Raw genomic sequence first — 22087 nt, forward strand, 5'->3', positions numbered from 1 at the left:
GAATAACAAAGGCAAGAGGAAAGAATAACAAAGGCAAGATCCATACCCACAACTAGAACTAGATCTAGATCTAGATCTAGATCTAGAGCGAAGACAGAGACATGTCGATCTCGAGGAACCCACCGGAATATATCCCGCTCTCCCAAAACGATCCGCACGATCATGATCACGATCCGATACGAGACCATCATCTCGACGTACCGTTCAACCCGGGTCACGATCATCCCGGGTTGAACTCCAACAACTCTTCACGCCGCTCGTCCGCCTCGTTCAACTCGACATCCAGCTTGACAGGCAGGAGATGGCGAACACGGCAGTTAGTCGTTGTTTTGCTCGTCGGGGCGATCGTGGTCGGGGTCTGGGTATCTTCTTCTTCATCAGGTCGGATGACCAACAGGAACGGTGATGGTGACGGGAATTCCGACGATACCATGGATATGAATCGAGGCGGGAGCGCTTACAAACCAGGGAGGTTGGGGAAAGAGCTCGTCAGGCGCCGAAGGATGATGCTAGGAGAGTCTAGTACGGAGAATTGGGAGGAGATCCTGGGGTCCAGCTCTAGCTCTGGCTCTGGCTCAAGGTCCTCGTCCTCGGGGTCTTCAGCCTCGAATTCCGAATCCCACAATTCAAAAGATCTCTTCTCCCTCTCAACATACCTGGACGAAGAACCATGCGCCGGATACACTTCCGGGGCCGAAAAGGCCTACTCTGAGAAGTGTTGGAGGGCTAGGTGGATTGAACAGATTGACGGATGGGGGATGGAAGATTCCGAGTGAGTCCCCGAGGGATTTTGTTTTTCGGTGTTTCGTGTTTTCGAACCCAGCTTCTTGGGTTCGAGTGCGTGAGGGTTGGGTTGAGGGCGGAGATGGGGATCATCATGCAGATGGGGTTCTGTGAAATTCAGAATAGATGAACGAGAAAGCTGATCCGGCTCGACTTTTCTTTCTCTTCTTCTGTTCTGCCTCTTTTCGTTTTCGCAAACAATGTTCGACTTTCATCTTTACCGCATCCGACTACGCACTGCGGAATACACCTTTGGGAAAAATCCTACCACACCGAAACCCCGCATGCCGTCCGGACCCCCCGAACCTGAAACGTCCCCGCCACACAGCTTCTGGCCGTCCCTATCGTCGCTAAATAAACAATCCCTAGCACGTCTCCGAAGATGCCTCCTCGACCCGGAAACCACGCTCGCCACCGACTATCCCCGGTATACGGACGAGGAACCGCATATACCCCTGAACTTGACCGACGTGCAGGACGAGGTCGGAGTGGATACCAGGCCGTGTAGTCTGACGAGCACCAAGGTGATCTTGGGGAACTGGTGAGAATGGGTTCCGAAACGGGGCGTCAGGTTCTGCGGAGGATGAGAGGGCTGATGAGGATGAATCCCGGCATGTCAGGTGGTACTTTACGATGGCCTATGGCGACTGGTCGCAGAGCCCGGGAGAATGTGAGTGTCCGATGACGGTGGTGTCTGCCAGAATGATAGCTGACTTTGCATGCTAAAATCGACTAACAGCCGTCTGGCTACGGAACCAGGCAAGTCGAAATTCTCTTTACTTCATGCATCTATGATCCCGAGCTGACAAGACTCGCCTTGGCTCGCAGATGCGAGCGCTGTACGAGCTCGGGTATACGATACTCGCCACAAACACGTACAAGGGCATGATCGAAGCGCACAAAGCCATGCCCGATGTCATGTAGGTTCGGCCCCCTTCGATACAAGATCTGACCCCCACAAACTGACGACCCCGACCTCGACCCCGACCTCGACCTCGACGACAGCTCCCAGATCTGGACCGAAGACAAGCACACGTTGACGTGCCAGGACGACCCGTACTGTGCCGACTATACCACGTTCAAGCCGACGAACGAAAAGTACCCCGGGACGGGAGTGGACGAAAAGACCCACCTGCCGGACTTTTGGGACGACATCAGGTCGGACCCGGGGGATACGCCGCAGAGGTGGGCTTGGTTGAACCACGAGCTGAGCGCTATTCCGGAGGAGGAGAGGGGGACGATCCCGACGTGGAAGCTGTTTACCACGACATACGTAGGTTGAGGGGTCCTTTTGCTGAATTCTTCGCTGGGAAACACTGAACTTGGTCTTCTGTGCTTGTAGTGGGGAGCTCGACCAGAAGACCCGGCTTGGGATTTCACGTCCGAAGACTTTCCGTGGAACGCCCTCGGCCAACAATGGACCTTGACGTAGGTCGGCCGGTCCACCTAGATGAATAGCGAGGATGACTGAATCGCCCAGCTGACCATGGCATCTCTACCTCGAAACCTCACAACTTCGACCCATAGCCCGTTCGCCTACCCGCTCCACCTATACATCCCTTACTCGATCGAACAGACCTGCGCCTCGGCCCCCCAAATCACCCCGCTAGAAAAATCCCCCAAACTCTTCGTCCTCGCCAAACAGTCCGACTATTTCCAAGACCCCTGGTCCAGCGTCCCTTCCACCTTTTGGTCCAAAGCGCAAAACTTGACAGGGTTGGAAGTGGAGAGCGTGGCTACGGGAGAGGTACCTCTGCCGGACGGGGTGAAGAGTACGGGACACGTGACGAGGGAAGAGTTTGAGGTGATGGTCTCCAAGAGCAAGTTGATGTTGGGTATAGGAAGGCCGTTGATCAGTCCGTCGGTGTATAGCGCTCTGTGAGTCCCCCAAGGTCCCGGATCTCTTGCGAGGCCACGGTCGAGTTCGGGGATCGACAAGGCGCTGACCTGACCCATCTTGTTGCCCACGATGATCGCAGATGTCAAGGAACCCCAGTAGTGATCCCTTACTTCAAGGACGAACCCGTCCCCAAGGGTTGGGACCTCTTCAACGGCGCGTACGCTCAGCACGGACCCGCTGCGGCTATTGGGGAGCCGTATGTGTATAGTTACAAGAGTGGGGACGAGGCGGATCTGGTGGATAAGATTAGGAAGGCTGCGGAGAGGCCTATTGAGAGGTAGTAAGTCTCAGCTCCAAACCCAGTTCGGTCTTCGCTCGGTGGAGGAGACTTTAGTACTGACACGTCCGATTGTTCGATTTTTCCGTAGCATCCCACCTGACATGACCTACCAAGCCGAACTACGGAACATGGACGACCTGCTCCGGTTCGATTGGAAGGGGTACGGAGAGCTCGTCCAAGAGGTCGGAGGGGAACATGCGACGAGGCTGAGGAGGCACGTCGTAGCCCGGTGTTTCAAGATCGGGCGGTGTCAGCCGTTACACGGGGGGTTGTAGATGCGGTCATAGATGTTGGTTGTACTTGTACTTTCTCCCCTGTATGCGGTGCATGTAGAGAGTTAAAGGAGCGGGATGGGGAGTCATCTGAGATGGATAGACGGGAAGATTGATCATAAGTAGAGAATACATGCTATATGCCGAACCGCTCGAAAGCATCTTGATTGTCGCTTGTCGATCGGTCTTGTTCCCGTTCCCGGATGTCTCTCTCTCGGACTCAATTCCCGGTTGAAACCCACGCGCCAGGTCCAGGAAGATCGCCGCAAGCGGGTCGTGGCGAGAGGCGGGAGGCGGGAGAATGTCTCTGATCCCCTGTGTGATCAACAAGTGATCCCGAGATCACACAGTGCCATCCCATCATCATTTTCTGATCCGGCGGTGGCTGGCGAGACGAGACGAGAATGATCGGGATTGTAAACTTTCACACGATCCGATCACCGAAGACGAACCAAGAACAAGAACACCATGCGATGAGCAGAGAGAGAACAGGAGTTCGAAGAGACGAATCGGAGCGAGAACGACCATGAAACCCCGAGGGTCTACGAGTGGCCGACAGGGAGTTACATGGTATTGACGATGGCGATGATGATGATATCTACAACTTTCAACTTGCAACTGGTCAGAGGTCACAGGGTCAGAGAGCCGTCCCAGACGCAACAAACCGCTAGTCATCCCGCTCCGACCTTCTCCTCACGAAGATGGCCGACCTGTTTAGGAACATCTTCCAACAACGGTAAGTCGTCATACGGTGGTGTGCCCGACAACGTCTTGTTCGAGCGTATATCCTGATACGACTATCCATTCATCAACTGTCATCCTCGTTGTGTTCCCATTCATGAACCCGTGATCCAACTCAGAGCGCGGAGAAGGGCCATCCTCGGCCTCTCATTCCTCCTCCTCACTTCCCTTGTACTCCTCTTCCGAAGATCGGATTCCAGTTCCAATGAACACTCAACATCTTCATCGCCCTCCAATTCCTCGCCTTCGACGGGTTTCCACCCGAGGAATGGAGAGGCCCAGACCGAATTCGAAGCGAAAGGACGCGGAAACGGAAGAGGGACACATATAGATCTGGAAGATCCGATTTTGGAGAAGATTGTCAGGTTACGGGTATTAAGAGCTCAGTTGGGGGAACGGTTCGAGAACCAGTAAGTATATAAGTATAGTCCTCGACCACTTCACAGATGGCCCTGAGTGGTCGACCTTTCATATCGCTTTGATCTGCGTTACTGAAACCCTGCGTCATCCTTCTGTCATCCTCTCCGTACGAAAATAAAATAAAAAACGAAACTTCGACCTGCAGCAACCCGCACCCAGGTCTAATTCAAGCCCGCCGTTGGAACGCCGAACGTATAGACCTCCTCATTCGATGTCTAGCCACAGACAGCTGTGAGAGGAATCAAGAGAAGGTGGTCGTACTGGCCAGTCATCATTTTGGACTGGCGCATTTCGATGACCGGAGTGGGGAGGGGATCTGGTCAGTCCGCGGGTCGAGGCTTTGCGATGGCAGTAGCATATGTTCGGAAAGCTGACGCTTAGCTCACCCATGTACCTTGAACACCGGACAGGGCCCTGGCGCTGGACGAATCTATACAATCCCTCGGATACACCGCCCTATATTCTTTCGGCTATACCGAAGCACTTACCATCTACCTCGCCGTCCCCGAAATGGTCACCAGGATCTTGATGGAATACTCGGCTTTGGAGGATTGCATGAAACGAGGGGAAGACGCCGAGGGGGACTTGTTATGGACCGCAGTGGATTACGGCGGGTGGCAAGCGGGACGGGTTGGGTGTATCAAGAGGGAAGGGTTCGAAGAGGGGATCCCGGCTTGGTTGGTGAGTCCCTTTCGAGACGTGTCGTGTCTCCTTTTTCCGGGAGAGAGAGAAAGACTTGTCACTCATCACTCATCGTTTGTGTGTAATGAACACAGATTCATACGTTCCATGGATGGGCGGGACCGGCTCATCCGTTAGGTGCGAATTTCATCGTCTCGTTGGAACCTTTCCGGGAACTCGGATTAGGGTCAAATTATTACATCGGTCAGTTCAGCGTTCAGAAGGGTTGCGCAGCAGCGGCCGCTGAAACAGAATCTCTCTTTTCCCCCCTATTTCCTTTCCCGACGTCCGCCAGGCTACTCGATCGAGAAACGTTGCCGAGCCATCCCTACAGCCGAACAACGTCACCACCAAGCGATCGTCCTAGGCAAACAGGCCGAATACTTTGAAGAAGACCTGAACATGTTCTTTGGGATGCTCAAGACGGCGGGGGACAAGGTCCCTCCGGCATCGGGTGTTGGAGGCGAGGTGGGATTCGATATAGTTGCCGTGGCAGGGGAAGGGCAGGAACTGGCAGAAGCGGGGTTGGTCAACAAGGGAGCTATGAAGCAGGAGGCGTGGTATGCCGAGGTAGCACAGTCGAGACTTATGGTCAGTCGAATCTCGTGGGGCGGTTCAGCCAGAGGAATATCATGACTGACGAGCAACGATCGGGATGCGATCCGCAGATCGGAATTGGAAGCCCGCCACAATCGCCTTCTCGTAAGTACCTAGCTCGGAAACAACCTGCGAAACAATATGAAACACTCACCAACGCTTTTGGCTATGTTACTCAGCTTATGACGCCATGTGCCTAGGTGAGTCGCCGGAACAAATCAAGCAAATGGGTGCATTGGAGCTGACTACGCTGTACTGGCTTCATGTATCAAGGCGTCCCTTTTATTAACCCGTGAGTACTGAAGCCCGGGGACGCTGATCGAATTTAGGATGACTGATACAGCATCCGACCGAACCTCATGCAGTATCCTGGACTGGGATAGGGATCACCCCGAGGACAAATCGAAATGGGTTTTACAGCAGCCTGCTTTGATCGACATCGAACCTCCTTTTGTGTATACCGTTGTGAGTCGATTCGAACCAGTTGCGCTGACGCCTGGAAGAAACGTACGCTGATCCTGACGGGTTCTTCCTTTACTATACAGCGCAAAGGCGACCGAGCCGGCCTCGAAGCGGCCATCTTGAGCGCTGTAAAAACGTCCATCGATCGATATATCCGTAAGTACAAGCTTCACCAGCGATCGCACACCCAGCTGACATGTACGACTGACGGGAACCCGACAGCCCCGCGAATGACGATAGAAGCCATGCGTGATCGTATGAGGATCTTCTTGGATGTCAATTGGCACTGGCAAGCGCGCAACCTGGTAGAGGATATGCCCGAGGTGAGCAGTAGGAGATGTAGTCGTCCTGTATGCTGCAACTGATGGAACTCGATTATCCGATAGTTTGAGTATCTGTTGTAATCCCTTTCCCAAAAGGTGTAGGCAGGGTTGTATCGCTAGAATGTATCATTCAGGATTACCATAGAAGAGTCGTTCCTTGTTTGCCTACGACATTATCGCCAACCCGGCCCAGCTATAAGCATATTTGCTTCAACCCTCGGAAACTCCTGAAGAGAGACTCTCGAAAACTGTCGAGCTTCCAGTCACAGTCAGCGAACAACGCCATCCCTTGGAGCACGGTCTGCTAGATATCTTCACCCGCGCTCTCCGACCATGCTGCAGCGTAAATCAGTCCGATGTGCTCGTGTCCAATTATCATGTCTCGCTTGACTCTTTGGTCATGCGGCTGTCAGGGACATACCCTTGGACTAGCGACTTTGCGCAGAAAAACAGATCCGCATGCGCTCAGATCGACGATAAGCGACAAATAATTCGAGATAGGGAGACAGCAATGGCTACCACACAAACCTTTTCCTATCCTGGAGCCCTGGTAATCACCTTGTCATAGTAGGCCATTTGGCTAGCCAGCGGATCAGGTCCATTCTCCTTTCCCAACATCCCTGCCATCGCGCTACCTACATACGATAAAATCTTGATGTTCCCGGTTACACCCTGCAGTGTCACCATATGGGCATAGACACCTACGTGGTTGGCTACAGTTGGACCCTGAGGTTCCCCCACCTGCCAACCATGGGCGGGTAGCTCAGGCTCTTGGCGAGCAAATCCCAACGAGCTTTTCCAGGCAGCGCAAGTCTGAGTACATGGACGATGGCCGCTATTGCTGAGCCACAGCCCGATGCGTCGCAGATCGACTGTCAAACAGGGGAGTCTGTGCGGCCGGTCAAATACCCCACAGAAACCTAACTCGAGAGAAAGTCGTGTGAGCTGGAAAAGGGGATGCCCGCGATACCGAAAGGGCGTCCTACGCTCGTGAGGGCCAGCTACGATGAGATGGATGTTTCGATGGTGTTGTGGTGACAGATAGCCTTTACATGCACATTAACACCGGGCGCAAAAAACCATTCGTCGATTAACGCAAGCAGCCAAACTTTATACTAGTACAGCAACGTCAGGGGGATACACGCAGCTCTCTCTCGAAGGCGTCACATTTCCAATCGCATCGACGTGGGTCTTGCAGCTTCGATGCAGTGTCCAAGTGGATACTTGCAATTGTCGATTCTCGACGCGCGTGCGTGACTGCTCAAACTTGCGCAACGAATCATCTTGATATGATCTCGAAGCACGAAGTACAAATACAGCATACAGCATACAGATCGTCTCGACCGAGAGCGATACTCTACCTGTAAAGCCCGAACACGTGCTATTTCCCTGCCGGAGACAAACCTACTCTGACTGGATCGGGTCGGGCAATTATCTGGTCCAGTAAACTGTTTGTTTTTGTTGTTTTAGTTTAGAAAACGCGATATTTCCACGAAGTCTCGCTGGTAAACGCTAGAATCCAAATTAGGCTCCGAGACTATTATCTTTGTTACCTCGTCCATTATACTTTCTATTCTCGTTTGTATTCCCCCCAACTAGCGTCGCATCCTTCAGCAAGCTTGCATCCATGCAGGGTGTACCAGACATCTAGACTGACTGTCCCTGCGCCATGTTGACGAACGCCCGCTGGAACCGACCATCGTCCCGGGTCGTCGGATGCGGCGTACTAGCGGCAGTCTGCGTATCACTGGTGTATCTCGGCCAAGTCCAGGACCCGTACTGGACAGCCGGACGGACGAGCCAGATCGACCCGGACTCGCTAGGAGCAGAGGATCACGGTTCTGCAGGATCATGGTTAGAAGGCCTCGAAGTACTTCCTGCCAAACCGGAAGATGTAGATGAAAGCTCAGCCGGGATAGATACGGAGCCGGACCCATGGGAACTGGTTCCAACGGTCGATTTCAGTACTGCACCGGACAGAGAATATAAAGAGGAGACCGAAGCAAGGCTCAGGAGCTTGGCAGAATGTATGGATTCTGGACGATGTCCGAAGAACAGGCAATCGGTAAGTCACTCTCATCTTGCCTTGACGGCTCTGGACCAAGATCAAGACGACTGATTCCACCTTATGACCCTTCCAACGCGGACATGACCGATCTTACCTTTTACCTCGAATTACAGGTGGCTATATTAGCAAGTCTACCCTGTTACATGACAGTATATCACGATTACATGGGAGGCGAAGGAATCTGGTACGTACTTTGTCATTGCCTTGCAAGCAATCTATCCGAATAGCTCATCAACTGTATCTCGGACCTGCCTTCTCCTCATTCTCTACCCCTATCTCTAATTTACGATCTTTCGAATCAAACCATACCGGATCGGAACTCGATTCAGGTGTAGAGCGATGGTCGGTCCCTATCTTTTGGATATCTCCACACATATATTATCAAGACTCATCTTATCGCATTTCCCCTCCCCCTCCTGCCCCGCCCTGCCTTGCCTCCCCCGCTACTGGTCGTGAAACAGATCAAATCCCTAGAAAGACAAGGATATACGGTCCTGTACGCTCGGGATGATTGGAGTGAGTCTACTATCCTACAGATCCCATCGTCGTCTTCCCTTGCCCGAGTTATCTGCCTAGTCCGTACCGTATGCTCATGAGTACGTGGGTCGTCCTGGAATGATTGGTAGGTTATGTGGACGAGGTCTATCGTCGGATACCTGATCAGGTCAAAGTAAGCACATCCGGCTATGCAAACAATGTCAAATTAGGATTTACAGCTGACGCTGGATCCTGCTGGCCATCGTGATCGGGTCGTAGGTGGTCATCGGGGACGACATGGTCCGGGCCGACAAGATCTTCAGGACGCCCGAAGACCCGGCAGCTCTACCAGCTTGGAAGGTCAGCCTCCAGTTCAAAGCTATTTCGTTCCCCCTTATATCCAGGCTTTGTTCCTTCTCGCTGAATTGTCTTCTTTCCATTCTCAACTTCAGACGATCGTCATGTGGTTCTTCCCCGTCGTCGGCAGGTCTCCCGTGGGGAACCCATGGCACATCTCGGCGGAACCTGGGCCGGAACATTGGAGTGAGTAGAAGGTCGATCGCGAGGTGATCCGTTCCAACGCCAAGGTCAAGAGGCTAATGTCAAACGAGCTCGCATCAATTTTGCTCTTCGACTGAGCAGACGCGACGTTCATCGGGTACGTCTTGAACGAGAAAAACACGCATTTCTTGGATCTCAGGCAACGAATGGCTGATCTCCTCCTGCTGTAATTCTCTCTGACAGCTACGACATGACATGCCCCGGAACCCCCATCCCCACCTCGGACCGCAACAACCAAGTCTACATCCTCGCCAAACGTCTCAAATACTTTTACGACATCTCCCCCGCGTGGAACGTCACCTTCTTCCCCCGAGCCGCCCTCGAGCTCTCAGCCGATTTCCCTGGGTTCGAGTTCGTCGCCGGGTACAAGGACGAGGATGAGCCGACCAAGATGGGTTTCCCCGGGGGGATGGCTTATCCAGAGGGGGTGAGGAATCTGGGAAGGTTGTCACCGGAGGAATTTGCTAGGCATGTCAAGGAGAGCAAGGCCTTGCTTGGGATCGGATCGCCGCCGCAGAGTCCGAGTCCTTATCATGCGCTCTGTCAGGGAGTGCCGTTTATCAACCCGGTACGTCGGCGATCCCCTTGATAAACGATCTGATGGCCATGTCGAGCCATAACTCGAACGCCCTCCATTCTTGTTTCGCCAGGGTCTAGACGGATAGTTTCACTGACCTTGAAGTTCTCCATCGGGCATCAGGTGGTATTATCACACGAAGATAGGGATGCTATGGACCCCGCCAACTGGAAATCAGCTCAACACTCTACCGTCGCTCGATTGCCTGAACCGTAAGTCCAGGTCGAGCGCTTCACAAGGATCGATTAAAGCGATCAGCAACAATGAGACCAAATTCGAGTTCAACGCTTCCTCAGCCTCGACGGCGGCTCCTGGGAAATATGTTAAGCAAGAAAGCTGATTCTCGAAACGATACATCATGATATGATCTGTTTGAACAAATAGGTACAACTACGCTGCGGTCGCTTGGGATTACGATTCGTTCGTCCGAGCGATCCGCTCGGCTTTGACCCATTCGACGCCTAGGTAAGACAGACACCAATTCCTATCCCGACACCGTATCTTGAGATCCCCGCGCGGGGTTTGCTCAATATTCCGTCCCACCACAACTGCGATAGGTATCGGTTCGACCACATGGCCTCAGAATCGCTCGACGCCAGGATGGACGAGTTGATGAACCGGGATTGGTTCGGGATGGCCCAGGAGGTCAAGCGTCTGAGGGATCTCGGCGAGGACAAGTCGTTCAGCAAGGACAAGGTCGGTTTCCTTTTCGTTGGCGCTTCTGCGGACACACTGCGCAAGGTCAAAAGGAGATCATCGTCCACCGTACTAACCGCATTGGTTCCCATGTTTCGCTAGATTTTCCACTTGTAGAAGGGTTGTTTTTCTTTTGCGCGGATTTTTTCCTAGAGGGTTTATTCGAGCATTTGTACTGTTTTTCTCTGTTTGTTTTTTGGGTCCGAAGGTCGATTCCCGCGCGTTGCTCGCGTGCCATGCTGTCTCGCTTCTCCGCGACCCATCGTGTTCCTTCGCTTCGATTCTGCCTGTTCCTGATTTTCGCGCCGCTTCCGATCAGATCTCGACCTCTTGATCATGTTGATGATACGCGTCGCCCCCCGTGGTAGCCCGGATGGTTCTGTTCTTCCTCCTCCTCTATGCTGCCTCCGGACGTTCACGATTGATTCAATTTCAGTACATACTTGCGTCGAAACCTGCATGTACGTGGACAAAATTCGCTTTTAATTGTTTGCCTGTTCACAGACGATACAAACGTAGAGAGCCTTTAAGCACCTGCCTAGTCGGATTGATAACGCAAGAATATGGCGACCAGCGTCAGGAGGAAGAACCTGGCCGTCCTCGGTGGGATATGTGTGGGTTTCATCGCCGGTATCATGCTGCACGACAGGTAAGCCGAAGGGACCCTAGGACTTGGTCGTGTCGTCCTCCCGTATGTTCACGTCTTCTGAACGCTACGTCTTCCCCTTCAAACTTGCACTGGCGATATATCAGCGGCAAGATGTTAGCCGGTATCCCCCCTTCCTCCCAATCCCAATCCCACTCCAACCACCCCACCTGCCCCTCTCAATGCCTCGACGATCCGTACGCTAAACCGGGTATGGTCCTCTGGGGTAAAGACCAGTTCGGCAAAGAGACCCGTTATGTGCCCTTCCCCTCCGTCTTCTCCTCGACCTCCTCACAACAAGAGAAGTTGCCAATGAGGACCAAAGACTTGGACGTCGGGGGGACGGCTTATTGGAGTAATACTACCGAGGCTCTCGAGTTGGCCGTACCCGCTTACACGCAGGCTATCAAGAATAAAGAGGAGGAGACGGTCGCGTTCGCCAGGAACAAGCTGGCGCTGTTTATCGGTGAGTAACGTATCATGGCAATGATGGAGGATCTCTTCATCCTGTCTGTTCCTCGTCTCGTCTAGCCGCGTGTGGGGACGTTTCGTTTTGACGAGTCGGACTTCACTGACTCGTCTTTACATTTTCTCCTTGTTCTGTTGTGCGTCGCGTTGATGCTATGCTATCCGCTTTGCCTTGTCAACCTACGTCCAGGTTCAAGGTGAGTCTCTCCTTCCAGCTAGAAGCTCGGCTGTGAAACAGGGTACGACTACCACGAGCGCTAATCTCTATCGAACTCTCATGCATCTCTTCTTTACTCTCAGCCGTAAGTCTGACGTTGTCGACCGAATGATATCGGTACGATGTAGTAAAAGTTGGGAGAGCTGACTTAGCGTCACTGTCGCTATCGAAACAATAATGGAAATCGAAATCACATCCGACTATATGGCATTACAACCACAGACGATCGTGCCAACGTAGGTACAGAAGATTCGTCTGATCCGCTTACCGACCCTACCATAACATACCACACCTTGTCATATAATCCCAATCGATCATCGCAACATGCTGACCTCGACCGTATCGTTTTTTTTTTCGCTTCATTATGCAGGTGGAAACCTTTTGTCTGGCCGTCGGTGGGAAATCTCAGAGTTGGGGGTCACACATCGCCGCGGTGTGTCACGTAGATTGGCTCAACCTGACGCTGGCCAGTTGGTTCTTGTGAGTCATGTCGTCACTCGCCCATCTTACGCTTTCTGGATTCGGTCCGGCGATCCCGCAAGCCTTATCTTCGAGGAGACATAAAGAAACCGCCGGTCGGGATCGAGAAAGCTGACTCGCCATCTTTTTCTCGTGCACCCCCACTTGTTCTTACTCTCACCTCTACCACTGTGTACGACTATGACTGCAGGGTCGGCATGGTAGACGACGAAACCGCCGACTGGTTCGTCTCCACCGAAAAGCGCCCGATCACCTTTGAACGACGGATACCCGAGATCATGTTGCCCTGCATGAAAGAAGCCGGGTTGGAGGATATGAAGCCGGACTTGGTCGTCTTTAGTAGCTTGTTCTGGGATGAGAGCTTTATCTGGAGGGTGAGTCCCGCCGTGTTCGAGGTTGGGAGGGCGATGGGGATAGAAGGGGGGGCTGGCGTTTCATGGCTGACCGATGTGACTTTACCCGCCTTGCTTACGAATCGCAATACATATCGTAGCACGGCATGCAAGTCGGACACTACAGCACCGACCCTACCGACGGCCTGCACGGCTTCTTCTACGAAGAGCTCAAATGGCACCGATCTCGGGTACACGAACTGATCGTCTACCTCCGGTCGATGTTTGGCGAAGACGTACCTCTCATGTTCAGGACCCGCCAACATAGGGCCAAGAACAGGTGGGGTGGGGTGCTCAAGATCTTCCAACTAGATCAGAGTTTGAAGTCTCTAGCGAGGGAGACTGGGGTGAGGTATTTCAGCTGGGGGAGCAAGCTCGAAGGTTGGCTCAAGTGAGTCCGTTGTGCTCGTCCCGTCTCCGTCACCGTCACCGTCTCGTCCCTCTAGGTTCTCTCCCGTTCTCGATGTCGTCGTTATCATTGCGATCGCTCATCTCGTCTGATCTGCTTCGTTTTGTACCCGATAGTTTCCAGGACGAGGATCAACACTACAGCTTTGGCCCTACGACTTATCTTTTCGGCGAGTGAGTCGAGTGCACCACGACCTGCATAAGTCATCTGCTGCTTCCCCGACCTGCAGCTGACGCCCCCGCTTCATGTTTGCTCCTCGACTCAGCATGTTCCTGTTTTACCTGCACCAAGCCTCTGTTCCGGGTTGTTGGGCATGTCAGTTACATCTGGATACAGGTTCAGAGACGTAGCGTCGTTTGTATCTTGCTCGGCAGCAAAGCAAGCACGATTCGTTCAGGAGATCACAGAAGGATCAGGACCGCTTTCGCGTTAAAGTTTATAGACGTTTCCGGGCTTGTCTCCGGATGATAATGATGATCTCGCTCTCGTCTATCCGGAAAGTACAGTAGCTACCGAGGATTTGGCTTTTGGCTTGTGAAAGCCAGCAGCTCTCTCTCCCTCTCTCTCTTGAGAAGATGAAAACGCGGAGCCTGTCGCCACCGTCGGAGGCTGTACAAAGTCTCAGGTCCACGTGGTCCGCTTGCTTTCCCTCGCCTCGCCTGTCGCGCCTCGTCTCAAACAAACTGCCCGCGCCGGGGTCGAGTCCTCCCAAAACCTTAAACTCGCGCGGGTATGATGATCTGATCCCACATGGGATGTGCCGGAGTCGGAGGTCTCAGAGGCGCCAAAAAAGATTCTTAGCTCCCGTCCTCGAGATATATTCGTCTTCAAAGGACATGGTTGCCAGCCGTCCGATACTTGTACGCCGGGGCTGATCTCTTTATCGTCCTCATCAACCTCATTGCTCCATTCGATCCCTTCAAAACGACCATACAGCCAACCCGCTGTCCAACAATCCGATCGCAAATCACGCAGACTTGGTGAAACGATGATCTTGCCCATTATTGCGAGGATCCGCCCCCGGAACCTGTTTACCGGCTCGGTACTGGTCTTTCTAGCCGTCACTTTCTACACCTATCCCGGTGGACAACTTGCGCCCAGCACAAGTCTATCAGATCACCAGGGAGCCGCAGAGATCAACGACTTGGACGGACGAAATTGGTGTAGCGTCGATGATATCGTCAACGGGCACTGGGTTGAATCACCCCCCGTCGAGTCGATCGAGCAGTTGCAACAAAAGTTCTTCCACCACGTAAGCTTCGTTCGATCTTCATTACGCTCCTGCTCAATCTCCGCAACTGGGTCTTTTGAATTCTGATCTTGCCACTCGACAAACCCCTATCACAGTTCAACCGTCGGATGCGATGCGATCCCATCACAGTGAACCCGGGCCAGACCGACAAGGAAGCCATGGAACAACGAGCTATGCAGATCGGTAGTCCCACTTTCGTGCCGAGAGGAGAAGGCTGTCTCGTCAGGCAGACGCCATGGCGGGATATGATCAAGATGATTCTGAGGATGCCTGCTGGGGTGACGTGAGTCCGCTTGGGGGAAGCACGGTTGCATTTCTGCCGCATGCCATATGCTGACACCGGGACCGCGGTGTACCCTTTTACGGAAACACTTTTAGTGTGATCGGAGGTTGGTACCATATAGTCGGACGGCTCGTCTGGAGACTTTTTTGACGCATATTGGCTGACAGAAACACCTCTCCTCAACCAGATTCCATTGGCCAGCAATTGATCGGGACCTTTGAAAACATGCTATTACAAGCCGACGGACTCGTCAAGGATCACTCCAACTCGGTCTGGGATAGGACCATCTACATGGACCCGTCCAAGCCAGAAACATTACAACTGTTGGAAGAAGCCGGCGTCTCCATAAAACGCCTCGAGGTCCCCCTGGTCACGCACTGGAGGACGCATCATCTCGGGAACAAGACGGACCTCGATGTCGGGTTCGCCTCGATCGAGAAATACGAGCGGGCGCCGTATGAACCCGTCGAGTGGTTCGAAATGTTCCACGAGAACCTTCGCAAGATGTACGGCCTGCTGGACGACCAGGATCAGGATCAAGGTGGAGAGGGTCTGTTCACGAGGGACGACGTGCGACCGGAAGATTCGGTCATCATCATGCAGACGGGTCCTCATTGGACGGAGCACGAGTTGGGACACGACATGTCCAACGAAGATGCCTTGTCTGGGTTCAAGAACATGGTCAGTCCGCGGGCGTGCGAATCCGGTCAGACGACCCGAGCGATTGGCTGAAGTAGACCTGCGACTGATTGGGATTCCAGGTGGACATGACCGAGAGTCGGTTACGGGCACTGCCTTATCCCGTCAACATCTTGTGGCAAACGATCGCATCACCGCATATCGATTGTCAAGCCGCGACTCGATGTACGTACCGTACAGTTTCTCCCTCTCTCGCTCACGAATGACGGCTTATGCGTGTTATACCCTGACCTCGGGCCACCCTCAGTCGAGAACCAGCGTGATGATATCTCCTCACCGTTGGACGTGAACAAAGCCGCCCCTCACAATCAGTCCGTTAGAAATTTCCCCTTCTACTTCGCTCCCCAAGTGATCTAGCGCTCAAGGCATCGTACCACCCCCCTCTTTGTTCGTACACACAGTGATCGGATGGCTTTGATGAACGAATACTTGCGATCGAAATTCTCCGCCGATCGTCAACGTCCTTCTTCTTGGCTGTCCAACCTACTACTACCGGGATCTTGGAGGACTGCATCGGTATCACATACCGTCCGCCTCACCGACGTCTGGCCGCTCTCGGTCAAACGTCCCGAAGCCCACACTGTTCCTCACAAGGGAGACTGCTTGCATTACTGCGAGACTGGGGTACCGGACGAGTGGTTCAAGGTGAGCTTTCAAGGAGGGGATCGCTGTGGTGAAAAGATGATCAGCCGGGTTCTGATTCTTTTCCTGCCGATATTCTATATATATACGATACCATAGCTCTGTTGGCATATGATCATGGAGGACGAGAAGAACCGGGATTACGAATACAGAGGGGTACCTGCTTCGAACTCATAAGCCGATCCGGGGAACGGCCGCTTCGAAGGGTCATCGATTTTGTATGGGGTTTCTAGGATGACGACCCAGTAATGGATATGCCTGATGCGAATCAGAGGTTGACGACGGATTACATATACCATATACCATATACCATAGGATAGAGTTTCAGACGATTGTAAACGGATATCTTCGTGATCTAGATAGAGGACCATGTCATCTTGTAACAGGGAACGTATAGCACAAACGTGTATATCAATGCCGATTTTCCCGCAGGTCATTGCGCCCCACCTTCGGACTCACAACATCGAATAGTAATAATCCTTTCATTCTTGGTCGGGAACAACAAGATCACTCGAGCCACAAACAAACAGACCTAGGTCCAAGCTCCTCAAATCTACCGCCATAGGCCTAAGCCTCATCGTCTCTATGGGGTCTGATAGAATACTGATCTTGACAAAACTGATCTTGACAAAACCAACCCTATACGCGAATTGAATCACGGCATTGCTGCTCGTAAACAGCGCTAGGTCCAATCTTCCCAAGATTGCTGCGGAGCGCTGCGGTAGGCATATACCTCAGCGTATTCATGGGGTCTGTTAGAATACCAATCTTTGAATCAGTGTGATCCAGCAAACAACCTGCATGGCTTTTCAGAGGTTTTATGAAGAGCCTCCATCCAGTTGAATGCATATGCCCAGCGAATCCCGAGACGTGTATCAGCATAGTTGCTGCAATGAATGATGGCACTGACTGGCCGCGATCGCTGCCTCAATCGGCACTGAAATTGGCCTGGACCCCGAGTATTACCATCAGGGTCAGTAAAAGGGCTAACGAAACCAACCACTTGATCCTGGCACCCCCGTATGTTCATATCTCTTGCTATCTATTCGTTGACTCTGCGACTTTTAGGTTTCTTTTTAGCGGTTTTCCTTTTTTTCCATTCTCCCGGACGCGAAAATCGATTAATTGAACCAAAAACAAGAAATGGTTCCGATGACGGTTGTTGGGGCATATTTACCTTGAACGTTCTGCGAGATTAATTGTTATTATTAATTAGTATTGTCACAACTTGCAACTAGTCTAGCTAATCTCGACAACCTCGTCCCATCTTGGAAGGGCTTGGACGCATCAACGTAGATATCCCAGCCGGGAGCATCCATCCCCTCTCTTCCCCGTCGATCGGGGTTCAGCTACACGCCCACCTGCACACTCGCACCATGTTCGCAGGACTGAGAGTCTCGTCAAGATGGAGACTCCTAAGCCGACAAGCCCGCATCGCGTTCATCGCCATAGCTCTCCTAGCTACCTGGGCGTTTGTATCGGACGTCCGCTCGAAGTCTTCCTGGACGCACGGACTGGGTGGTTCAGGGTCTTCTTCAAGTTTGAACACATCGAGTTCTAGTTCTAGTTTGCCGGGGGATGATACGCTGTGTTACGGATGGACACCGCCTTCATCCCCAGGATCAGCAGCGGATGGGATGGAAGAGGATCCTTTCATCTCAAGAGGATGTTGGAGGGCGGAATGGTATCAGCAGTTACGGTCGTTCGATCACGAGCCGTTTGACGTCAGGTGAGCTTCGAAATGTGAACGACCCCCCTGTCATCGCTTTTTTCCCGAAATCCTATACTATAGCTATCCTTGCATTCCTCCCTCTCCCTCTGTTTTCGTCTCATAAGCTCGTGCTGATCTTGTTCTTCATCTCTCCTCTTGAACTTCTCCTGACCTCGACTGCAACCACGCCCCGGCTCATTTTTCCCTCTTATCACCACGGCAACGTCACCTCACCTCACCTCACTTCACTTTACCTGCTCCACACCTCATTCTCACCTCATCTCACCTCATTCTCACCATGAACCGGAATCAGCATGAACTTTCAACACGTCAAAGACCGTAACCAAGCCGCCCTCGCCCGGTTAGAGCGTTGTCTCGTCTCCACCGCCCCTACGCTCTCTGGGGTACCCCTACGACCATCATCTCATAAACAACATCGACAATCTAAGTCTAATCGAAATCGAGAAGCAGGTGGACAAGATGGAATAAGAATTGAAGCCGACGGAGATGACGAGTGTACGGACGAAGCCTTCAAAGTCGTCGTCGGTACGTATGCGTACTTTACGTTTGCGTTTATCGATCAGGGGGAGAGCGGGGAGACGGTCTGGTTGAGGAGTCAGGTGAGTGTTGCTTTTGTTGAGATCGTGAATTGGTTGTGGGCTTCGAAGTCTTGAAGCCTCGAAGCCTTGGGTCAGTCCAAGGCTTCGCCGGGAGAGTTGTTCGAGAGCTGACTTGTCTTGTGTTTTGCTGTTGATTCCATGTGGTGGGGGGTGATGTGATGCGATGTGGTGAGGTTGTGTAGATCGAGATGATGAGGGAGATGGGAGTCACCGTCCTGTGTTCGACATCGTTACCGGGGACGATCAGGATGCACAGGACCATGCCCGATGTAATGTAAGTCGTCCGTTTTCCCATAAAACCTCGCGGTCGAGAGACGATTTTTTTTTTCCCAGCATACACGTCCTAACACGCCTCTTGCTCTACCTTTTACTTCGCAGCAAGATGATCTGGATGCAAGACCTCCGCGCACTAGAATGTCAAGCCGACCCGCGCTGTATAGCCGATTTCCGACCGACCCGAGTGACCTACCCGGACGCTCCGGAGAGCATCATGCATAACAACCGTACACGCTGGCCAGATCTGGAAAAGCCAGAGAACAACATCGGGTACAAGTGGATCTGGACGAAGGAAGAGGTGGAGAGGATCCCACAGCGGGAAAAGGGGGAGATTCCGTTGTGGAAGATCTTTATCGCGACGTTTGTGAGTAGCGTTCCGCCCCTGTCTCGCCTCGTCCGGTCTGGTTATCACCTCGAATCTTCTCGCTGACTGCATCTGCGCTTCGGGAAACTTGGTGCTCAGTGGGGGACGATGAGGGAAGCACCTCATATCTATAACCCGCTCGATGGAGCCTGGACGTTAGGGTGAGCAAGCCGGGAGTAACATCTTTCTTCATGGGGATAGATGGGTACACCAGGAATAACCTAGACTGACTGGATTTCATCTTGTGTACTACGACCCGATCGTGCGGAGGACAGGCCGTACAAGTATGAAGGCGCGACGTATCTACCGTATTCCTACGAAAAGTACTGCGAAACCACGGCGGTCAAAGCTCATGCCGAGAGACCCGATCGTGCGTTGGTACTAGCCAAAGCGAACCGTGCGTATCTTGATTCCATGGTTGTCTTTAATCTCATCCGTTCCGACTGACCCGTGCATCCCCCTGCCCAATCTAGACTACTTTGATTACCCCTACGCCCCTTCACGTAAAGACTGGCCACTCATTGTCGAGGGGACAGGGCTCGACTTTGTAACGACGGCCGTCTCGTGGAAAGGTCCGGACGATCCGTTTGTCCTGCCCGATGGTGTGCGTACGACGGGTACGGTAACGAGGGAGGAATATGCGGTCATGCTGGGTGAAAGCAAGCTGTTGTTGGGGATCGGCAGGCCAGCCATCAGTCCGTCCATTTACATTGGTCTGTGAGTCGGTGGTGGAACTCTTGTCGTTCAGGTAGACGATTCGGTGATGCTAATGATCGCGGAAATGGACGCCTTCTGCCTCGCCTGACAATAGTTGCCTTGGGGTTCCCTCTGTCCTGCCTTACTTTACGGACGAGTTTCCGCCGGAAGGCAACGATCTGTTCAATGAGTGAGAATCGTGTTGGCGGGTAATGGCTGAGTTGGCGTTATTGACGTGTTCTTTCCATGACCTCTGCAGAATGTTCGCGCAACACGGCCCGGCTCAACTCCTCGGTCCTCCTTATGTCTACAGCTATCGTCATGGCAACGTCACTGATCTCGTCGACAAGATCAACCGAGCGAGCGCGCAGCCGATAGAATCATAGTGAGTTACGGGTGGCGCGCTGTACCTTCCATCTCCGACTGCCTCCTAGTCTGGCAGTACTGACTACAGCTTCGCCATGTTTGTCATCCAGCATCGACCCGGATATGACGTGGGCGGCGGTGCGCTATCACCTATCTCGAATGTTGAACAAGGATTGGCGAGGGGAAGCCGAAGCGATCATCGAGGGCAATGGCGGCGTGGTACCTGCTCCAACGGTCGAGTTTTTGCAGAGGTGTTTCGGAGAGCGGCAATGCAAGACCAGCCTGGATTACGACTCGAGACATTATCACATGGGACCGCTGGTGACGACGTGATCGGGATTGTATATTGTACTTGTACTGGGTATTCGATCATAGACGTAGTGGGGGGAGGAAGTACAGGAGGGCCAGCGGGGGCACAGGCGGAGGTCAGGAGTAAGTCGTTGAGCAGAGTCCGTCCGTTGTCGACCCTCTCTCCTTCCAGGAAAGAACTTGCCTAGAATCGAAAAAGCGATTCCCAGCCATGTCGTCACTGAAATACATTCCACTTTGGCGAGTGGGTAATTCCCCTTGAGACGACCAGTCCGAGTCATCGTCGGAAAGCCTTGTCATTCCTCGCGACCGAAAAGAAGTAGCGCGTCGGCTTGAGCTGTTCCTGTCTCCAGGAAGATGACTCCCCTCCAAGTGGAGTGGCCGGAATGGACTGGAGTGGAGTGAGGTCGATATGCCGAGGAGTGACTGCGGCAGTTGCTATCTGCTACAGTATCGCGGTACGCGTCGGCAGACGTTCGGGTCGTGGTATGACTGAACTGTCCCTCTCAGTTGAAGTACATCCATGGAACGCGGTTCTCCTCGATCGATAACGTACAGACTTGCTGCGATGGATTCAACTTGGCTGGATCTCGCTCCACGTTTCCCGGCTCCTCGAGACTTCGAAATTGGATCGTTGTCCTGCCGCACGATACAGAGGCAGACAGCTCGATAAAGACGCGGCTGGGACTTGCAGATTTGCTATTGTTCGATCTTGCATCGCAACGACCGATCTCGCGATGTCGGTTCTTCGATTGCCTGTCGAGGCTCGTAACCTCTCCGATCCACCCGTGCCTGCTGATGGTCGATGCCTTTTTGTATGGTTATCACGACCCGCGGCAACGGTCGATGCCGATGGGCTGATCTTGGATGATTACCGCTTGCGATCATTCCAGGACCCTCGTTATCAGCCAAACTCTATCCTCGACGAGATGATCAGATGAGGATCAGGGACTGTTCTTCGTCCACGCGATGACGATCGGGGCTGGGTGGATCGAACAACAACGACGATCGTTCTCGATCCACGTGAAGGCCCATTCCGGACGACAAACCAGCAATCAGCTGCACCTGGCGTTTCCTGCAATCTCCCGCTCGTCCGGCCGGCATCATTCAGCTGGTGGAGGCTGGAGAGGGGGGGCGACGCAGACTGAAAAAGGCTTGCCAGGAAAAAAGCCCCTGGGAAGACATCGGGGATCTCATGGCGAGGCAGTTTGAAAAGAGGCGGGGCCACTCACGAGAGGGGCGCGCGCATAAGGTCCCGCGAACAAAGCATCGCATCGCGGCCCTGGCCTGACCCCTGGAGTATAGGGGCGGTCGTATCTTCAAATCTGGATCAGGGGGCTGATTGGGAACGAGGGCTTTGGGCTTTTGATGGCGGCGAACAACAGCGGTTCTCCTCGTCCTGGGGATCGTTTCTTTGAA

The 22087-nt window shown here is 53.1% G+C and overlaps 6 protein-coding genes across 6 annotated transcripts; all 6 read left to right on the plus strand.

Annotated features, from left to right (window-relative positions):
- Positions 1–58: 58 nt before the first annotated feature.
- Positions 59–3384, plus strand: HD553DRAFT_313613 (uncharacterized protein). The gene is made up of 10 exons (XM_046180253.1): positions 59–772; positions 1112–1324; positions 1404–1453; positions 1523–1542; positions 1612–1703; positions 1789–2056; positions 2126–2211; positions 2311–2661; positions 2763–2963; positions 3052–3384. The coding sequence occupies exons 1-10, from the start codon at positions 102–104 to the stop codon at positions 3236–3238; spliced, it is 2139 nt and encodes a 712-aa protein (XP_046035848.1). The 5' UTR covers positions 59–101; the 3' UTR covers positions 3239–3384.
- A 250-nt stretch (positions 3385–3634) lies between these two features.
- HD553DRAFT_350896 (uncharacterized protein) lies at positions 3635–6543 on the plus strand. The gene is made up of 12 exons (XM_046183571.1): positions 3635–3971; positions 4096–4386; positions 4542–4715; positions 4807–5077; positions 5173–5281; positions 5373–5668; positions 5746–5779; positions 5854–5874; positions 5948–5966; positions 6040–6139; positions 6220–6292; positions 6359–6543. The coding sequence occupies exons 1-12, from the start codon at positions 3937–3939 to the stop codon at positions 6499–6501; spliced, it is 1566 nt and encodes a 521-aa protein (XP_046035849.1). The 5' UTR covers positions 3635–3936; the 3' UTR covers positions 6502–6543.
- A 1515-nt stretch (positions 6544–8058) lies between these two features.
- Positions 8059–11126, plus strand: HD553DRAFT_313624 (uncharacterized protein). The gene is made up of 13 exons (XM_046180254.1): positions 8059–8524; positions 8641–8711; positions 8857–8869; positions 8989–9043; positions 9154–9197; positions 9284–9364; positions 9457–9547; positions 9647–9662; positions 9749–10133; positions 10266–10354; positions 10527–10607; positions 10700–10838; positions 10941–11126. The coding sequence occupies exons 1-13, from the start codon at positions 8129–8131 to the stop codon at positions 10953–10955; spliced, it is 1476 nt and encodes a 491-aa protein (XP_046035850.1). The 5' UTR covers positions 8059–8128; the 3' UTR covers positions 10956–11126.
- An 80-nt stretch (positions 11127–11206) lies between these two features.
- On the plus strand, positions 11207–14049 carry HD553DRAFT_313626 (uncharacterized protein). The gene is given in 11 exon segments (XM_046180255.1): positions 11207–11299; positions 11358–11487; positions 11592–11950; positions 12143–12149; positions 12160–12161; positions 12392–12405; positions 12540–12649; positions 12840–13023; positions 13143–13432; positions 13567–13623; positions 13716–14049. 10 exon segments carry the CDS (start codon positions 11402–11404, stop codon positions 13798–13800), a joined length of 1194 nt encoding a protein of 397 aa, XP_046035851.1. The 5' UTR covers positions 11207–11299; positions 11358–11401; the 3' UTR covers positions 13801–14049.
- Positions 14050–16770, plus strand: HD553DRAFT_313632 (uncharacterized protein). The gene is made up of 8 exons (XM_046180256.1): positions 14050–14702; positions 14798–14985; positions 15081–15091; positions 15173–15666; positions 15747–15849; positions 15932–15995; positions 16086–16329; positions 16426–16770. Exons 1-8 carry the CDS (start codon positions 14439–14441, stop codon positions 16501–16503), a joined length of 1446 nt encoding a protein of 481 aa, XP_046035852.1. The 5' UTR covers positions 14050–14438; the 3' UTR covers positions 16504–16770.
- Positions 16771–17532: 762 nt separating this feature from the next.
- On the plus strand, positions 17533–20739 carry HD553DRAFT_59070 (uncharacterized protein). Its single transcript, XM_046184338.1, has 10 exons — positions 17533–18055; positions 18351–18657; positions 18840–18931; positions 19036–19297; positions 19397–19458; positions 19573–19694; positions 19771–20014; positions 20109–20174; positions 20253–20378; positions 20470–20739. Exons 1-10 carry the CDS (start codon positions 17703–17705, stop codon positions 20690–20692), a joined length of 1857 nt encoding a protein of 618 aa, XP_046035853.1. The 5' UTR covers positions 17533–17702; the 3' UTR covers positions 20693–20739.
- The last annotated feature ends 1348 nt before the right edge of the window (positions 20740–22087 follow it).

This window comes from Filobasidium floriforme (assembly GCF_021052385.1).
Source record: "Filobasidium floriforme strain CBS 6241 chromosome Unknown HD553scaffold_14, whole genome shotgun sequence".
Taxonomy (NCBI): Eukaryota; Fungi; Basidiomycota; class Tremellomycetes; order Filobasidiales; family Filobasidiaceae; genus Filobasidium; species Filobasidium floriforme.

Coding starts and splice junctions, on each gene's coding strand:
- HD553DRAFT_313613 (XM_046180253.1), top strand. CDS start 102: ATGTCGATCTCGAGGAACCCACCGGAATATATCCCGCTCTCCCAAAAC. Junction 773..1,111: donor TGGGGGATGGAAGATTCCGA/GTGAGTCCCCGA, acceptor CCCGCCACACAG/CTTCTGGCCGTCCCTATCGT. Junction 1,325..1,403: donor AAGGTGATCTTGGGGAACTG/GTGAGAATGGGT, acceptor CCGGCATGTCAG/GTGGTACTTTACGATGGCCT.
- HD553DRAFT_350896 (XM_046183571.1), top strand. CDS start 3,937: ATGGCCGACCTGTTTAGGAACATCTTCCAACAACG. Junction 5,780..5,853: donor CCCGCCACAATCGCCTTCTC/GTAAGTACCTAG, acceptor TATGTTACTCAG/CTTATGACGCCATGTGCCTA. Junction 6,140..6,219: donor CTCCTTTTGTGTATACCGTT/GTGAGTCGATTC, acceptor TTTACTATACAG/CGCAAAGGCGACCGAGCCGG.
- HD553DRAFT_313624 (XM_046180254.1), top strand. CDS start 8,129: ATGTTGACGAACGCCCGCTGGAACCGACCATCGTCCCGGGTCGTCGGA. Junction 9,198..9,283: donor GGATACCTGATCAGGTCAAA/GTAAGCACATCC, acceptor ATCGGGTCGTAG/GTGGTCATCGGGGACGACAT. Junction 10,355..10,526: donor GTCGCTCGATTGCCTGAACC/GTAAGTCCAGGT, acceptor TTGAACAAATAG/GTACAACTACGCTGCGGTCG.
- HD553DRAFT_313626 (XM_046180255.1), top strand. CDS start 11,402: ATGGCGACCAGCGTCAGGAGGAAGAACCTGGCCGTCCTCGGTGGGATA. Junction 13,024..13,142: donor ATGAGAGCTTTATCTGGAGG/GTGAGTCCCGCC, acceptor TACATATCGTAG/CACGGCATGCAAGTCGGACA. Junction 13,624..13,715: donor ACGACTTATCTTTTCGGCGA/GTGAGTCGAGTG, acceptor TCCTCGACTCAG/CATGTTCCTGTTTTACCTGC.
- HD553DRAFT_313632 (XM_046180256.1), top strand. CDS start 14,439: ATGATCTTGCCCATTATTGCGAGGATCCGCCCCCGGAACCTGTTTACC. Junction 14,703..14,797: donor AACAAAAGTTCTTCCACCAC/GTAAGCTTCGTT, acceptor CCCCTATCACAG/TTCAACCGTCGGATGCGATG. Junction 15,667..15,746: donor TGTCTGGGTTCAAGAACATG/GTCAGTCCGCGG, acceptor TTGGGATTCCAG/GTGGACATGACCGAGAGTCG.
- HD553DRAFT_59070 (XM_046184338.1), top strand. CDS start 17,703: ATGTTCGCAGGACTGAGAGTCTCGTCAAGATGGAGACTCCTAAGCCGA. Junction 18,056..18,350: donor CACGAGCCGTTTGACGTCAG/GTGAGCTTCGAA, acceptor AACCGGAATCAG/CATGAACTTTCAACACGTCA. Junction 18,658..18,839: donor CGGTCTGGTTGAGGAGTCAG/GTGAGTGTTGCT, acceptor GAGGTTGTGTAG/ATCGAGATGATGAGGGAGAT.